The sequence below is a fragment of the Saccostrea echinata genome, unplaced genomic scaffold (genome assembly GCF_033153115.1).
Source record: "Saccostrea echinata isolate AGI-Se365-2 ecotype Australia unplaced genomic scaffold, CSIRO_AGI_Sech_v1 ptg000025l, whole genome shotgun sequence".
Taxonomy (NCBI): Eukaryota; Metazoa; Mollusca; class Bivalvia; order Ostreida; family Ostreidae; genus Saccostrea; species Saccostrea echinata.
The window spans coordinates 25,686,123-25,691,178 of record NW_026889774.1 but is presented as its reverse complement, the minus strand read 5'-3'; the positions used below and the strand labels follow the sequence as shown (position 1 = coordinate 25,691,178).

Here is a 5,056-nt window from a genome sequence, read left to right as displayed (position 1 = left end):
TGGCAGACGACACAAAACATTACAAGGTGGAAGAACATATTCCTAATCAGGTAGTATCCCTGCAGGTGGAGTGACCGTGACAACGTAATTTTCAAACTGGAAGCGCTAACTTCCGCAAAAAGGGATTTCTGTGTAAAATCCGCCGTCACGCTATAAATTGTCAGTTCACACCGAATTCGTCAAAGACTTTACATCTACAGTAACAATGGAAACTGGAAAAATTATCTGTAAGCATAAGAGCCTCTTAATATTTAAATGGGTTCATGCTTATTAAAAGGGAGTCAAATTATTCCGTTTTAGAACTTCTTTTTTTTTCCGTTGCAAAATATTCATAAAGCAGAGTTTATAATAACGTGCAATTATATTAAATTTTAAAATTATTCTAGATATTTCTTCATTTTTCATTGTTTAACTTTTATCTTCTTAAAAACGCAGATTTTTAAAAGCAAATTATTTCAATTTGAGAATGTCAGCAATTTTCATTGATTGGATTTCTTTTACAGTTTTTGCGACGGCTACCTTACTGCAGATCATAACAGAGATTTCCTCTGCAGCCATTCCAAGTACTTGCATCAAGCCATCCGCCCTCAGCATCCTGCAAAATCCATGCGATGATCACGTGGACAAAGTGAAACCTGCTGCAGAAAATAGAACACTGAGTCTGATTGGTCAGCAGGCGGGTGACTTAAGAGTCCATATAAAGAGTGTTCTCGATATTGTAGTACGTATCTTCTTTGGTGGGATTTGGTAGGAGTTTGGTGGGATTGTTATTAGTTTGGAGAGTTAAGAAGCAAATGCATTATTGCAGCAAGGAGGTGACTCATTCTTTATGCTTTGCTCACTAAAATCAAAATTTGTAAATTATTAGCATCTTTGATTTTGATGAAGTCAGATGCACTTCACATTATGACGCAGGAAATAGTAGAGGACATTTTCTCATACCCAATGCATCAAATGAGCAACATGTTTTCCTCATTCAAAGAACCAACACCTTGATTTCTCATTCTCTTTATAGCCTTTACCGTATTCAAATCTTTCGTTGTGGTTACAAGTAACTTACGAATCATGAGTAATCAATGGAAGAATTGTTCACTAAATACCAACTAAGACACATGCTTACATGAAAAGTTATGTAGTGTGTTTAGTTTTTTCCTTCGTTTTCCCTGTGCAATGATAACGTAACAGAAATCATAACCTCCACTCACGTTGACTTTAGAACTACATAATAAAACCTTTTCTTACAGAAAAAGGAGCGCTATCACTCGCCTAACCCCGATCTGACCATTCTTTTTCCGGAGTCGGTGCAGGTAACATTATTGTTATTTACTTCCGTGTTGACATTTGACGTATATTTACTTCTAATTATTCTTCTTGTCTATAACATTTACGTTGATTGTTTCAGGATGTGTCTACGAATACCACACAAATCAAGCATACCATGGAATCAGTGTTTCTATATGTGGATCAGCTGATCAACAGAGAGAGAAAATTACAGATACAAAGTGAAATCCCGGAGAAACTTTGCAACATCAATAGAATTATTGTTAAAATTCTGTGTAATTTATACAGAATGGGTGCCACTGAGCAGATAGCACTGGAGGACAGATCTGAGGTCATACAATCTTCCGTGAAGGTACCCCCTCCTCATTATAACTTCACATTTAAGGAATTGTTTGAGAGGTTCCATGGATTTCTATGTGAATTAATGAAACACAGCGGAGTACAATCTTCTAATTGCTAACAGTGACACTGGTTTAGATTTTAGCTTCATATTTAATGGTAAAAGTGCTTTTAATTTTTTTATATGATTTATAATGACGACAAACATATGCAATTTCAAACTGTTTCAGTAAGTATAACTTACTCAAGTTTTCGTACTTTTACCCGGTTTATTTTGCTATTAAATCCAAATTTGTCCTGAAAATTTCGAATTTTAGACTTTCGTATTTTTCATATATGTAATATCGGTCTTCAATTATTAGTTTGCATATGTTTGTTCGTCAATCAAAAACTCCATGATTGAAATATTAGTCTCAGGGAATATTCCTTTGTAATGATCTCAAAATAGTCCCATATTTGTGTGAAACCAAAGAATATTTATTTAAATGCCATGTAGATTTGTTTTTCTATTGTGCTTATTATTTTTTAATAGCATTTAACTATATCTATTTATTGATTTGTTTTTTGGTTTATCATCCTCTTTTAATGTGCAGAAAATGTAAGTCATTAGATTATTTAATTTTGCCAAATTTTGTGTTTTTAACATGTTGATATTGTTGATTAGAATTACAGAAATATTTAATATGCTTTAATTTCTTTTATTCCCAAAAAGAAAACAAAAATGTTGGCGATGTTTTTGAATTCGAAATTTTGCTTACTTGTTTCTTCAAATGTTATATATGGGATTTTTTTTTTATTTAAGGAAAACTTAGTTAACTCAAATTTTGACGAAAAGTGAAACGTGTTTTATATCTAATTATTTTTTTCCTTGTTAATAGATATGAAAATTAATATAAATCAACATTTTACTAATGGACTAAGAATTTCCCCAAAAATCACGTTGTCGAATTATGACTCAGTGAATATATTGGCACATGTTTATATGTGTAATGAAATTGTAATGCGTAACAATCAATTCTAAACAGTGGACAGTTTATATATCTCGTAAAAAAATTAACAATTGTCTCTTTAATGACTTCTTCTTCTATAATTAATAATAAAGTTATTAATAAATATCAAAATAACGTCTCAGTTATAATTATTTTCAATAGAAAATGGTTCATACTTGTTTAGATTTTTCACTTTGTATGTAAAAAACTGACTTTGTAATGCAGTTATTCCAAAATTAAAAATTGAAAGAGTTTCTGTATGATTTCTTGTGAGTTATCTTTAATTGTGTAAACATATGTTCTTCATGCCATATATATGCAATACATTCCTTTCACTTTTCTTAACTATTATATTTTTCCTGAATAAATGTATTCTGTTCACTAGGTAAAATAAAATATTTAAGATAATTAAATTCTCGTTTCTTTTTGTACTAATTGGTTCATTTTGAGTTTATCATATAAAATCCAAACGTTGTCATCAACGAATTTTATTGAAATTTAAAATTTCATAAATGATCTAGTATAAATTGTTAAATATGTTTACTGCATACTTTAAATTTTCAAAGACCAAATATAGTATTACTCGGGAAAATGTGCACAACTTTTATCATTTTGTGATAATTGTGAGTCAATGTGGAAATCGTTGTCTTACGAAAAATCTATTTGCAGGTATTAATGATATAATTTGGATTCTTTCTGAACTTCTCTATAATCACTAAAAGTAATTGAATATATATATATATATATATATATATATATATATATATATATATATATATATATATATATATATATATATATATATATTACGGTGCAACGAACATTCTAATAAATGACAATGCATTTAATTTTTTTATATATAACAAAATTTATCGATTCGTATACTAACATAGGCCTAAAATTCATTTTCCACTAAAGTTATCCAATTCAGACTGAAAAAAGTATGTTGTGTAAAATTTCCCATTTTTACTTCAACTCTCTTATATATCACAGTCTTAGATTATATTTATTGCACTCTTTTATCAATACATGTGGAAAAAGAGTGACGTCCTTTATCAGATTGTGAGGTAACTGTCCGCCGGTTTATCACGTTGATAAGTGGGTGTTTGATAAAGTAAATCACAGTGTTCTTGACCTATTTTCCGTAAATGATAGATGTTTGTAGGAGGGGAAAACTAGGAGATGAGAAAAAATCCAAATTCTTAGCCACTTAATTGGTCACTTGATTGTTTAACTATTGGTCAGTTTGTTTTCGAAATTGAAAATATTGTTTCTTTTCATTTTTCTTTTCATCCCCTCATAATAAAATTGATAAAAATAAATTTAATTGTATGTAATGTATGTTATGAATTTATCTTGCATATAATCAATAAATAAGGATATTATTAAATGCAGACCTCATAATATAAAATAAAAGGAATGTAACAAAACAAACTTGATCAAAAAAAAAAATCGAAATATAATTCAATAAAATCAGAAGCGCTAAAATCATCTTTAATTATCTTTTAATTCTTGGAAGGTAAAAAAGAAATTATAGTTACGAAGCATTCTTGAAAATGACATGTCCTTAAAAAGATTAATACTCATTCACTCAAGAAAATTGCAAAAAAGTCATACTATGTCTAAAGATTCACGTCATGTGAAAGAAAAGATTACATTTTATTTAAAAAAAAAAAAGATAATGGATTTCTAATTTAAGAAACGACAAGTCACTGCCGATGTTGGACACTTTGTTTACAAATTGTGAACATTACACAGCATAAAATAACAACGTATTTTACATATTTTAAAATGTTAACTTTGGATCTGCTTTATTTTTATAGGAGTTTTATATTTCAATTATATTTATTCGATAAGATGCATTGCAATTTGTTTTAATACATTTTACTGTTAAAGTGTATGCTTAACTATTCACAATGTTTCTGTATATAAGATGTCAAGAGTCATTTTTTGAAGTAATTCTTAATATCTCATAAAAGAAAATCTTTTATCTGGTGTACGTATTCTAATCATCGTACTCAAAGAGTGAATGAAAGTTAAATCATAAGAATATGAATGAGAGAATGGTGCAATGTACTTTTTAATTTATGACGCTTTTACTTCAGAACTCAAAAATTCTGGAATTTGGTATTACTTCAGCCTTCCATTGGACGTCAAAAAAAGATAAACATAATTAACACGTGTTTTTACTAACATTCATTGTTTAAAACCATTCTATGCATTCTTGCAGATTTGCATTTTTTCAATCCTATTATTTTATTTCTTCGTTTAACTTTTTTTTTTCTTCTGGCTGAAATTTCCTTGTCCTCTCTTCTTCAAATATATCGGAAAACAACGAGTTCTTTAGCATCATGACAAATCAAAACAAATATTTCGTCATTTTTAATCTTTTTACTTCTCTATAGATGTGAATATCGAAAAAAATAGTATGTTTGACTTTCATTCAA

General features: G+C 29.0%; 1 protein-coding gene across 1 annotated transcript; it reads left to right on the top strand.

Annotated features, from left to right (window-relative positions):
- The first annotated feature begins 1,234 nt into the window (after positions 1-1,234).
- Positions 1,235-1,783, top strand: LOC133192775 (uncharacterized). The gene is made up of 2 exons (XM_061328784.1): positions 1,235-1,307; positions 1,403-1,783. The coding sequence occupies exon 2, from the start codon at positions 1,439-1,441 to the stop codon at positions 1,739-1,741; it is 303 nt and encodes a 100-aa protein (XP_061184768.1). The 5' UTR covers positions 1,235-1,307; positions 1,403-1,438; the 3' UTR covers positions 1,742-1,783.
- The last annotated feature ends 3,273 nt before the right edge of the window (positions 1,784-5,056 follow it).

Bases quoted from the DNA above. Each gene is read 5' to 3' on its own strand.
- LOC133192775 (XM_061328784.1), top strand. From the start codon at position 1,439: ATGGAATCAGTGTTTCTATATGTGGATCAGCTGATCAACAGAGAGAGA.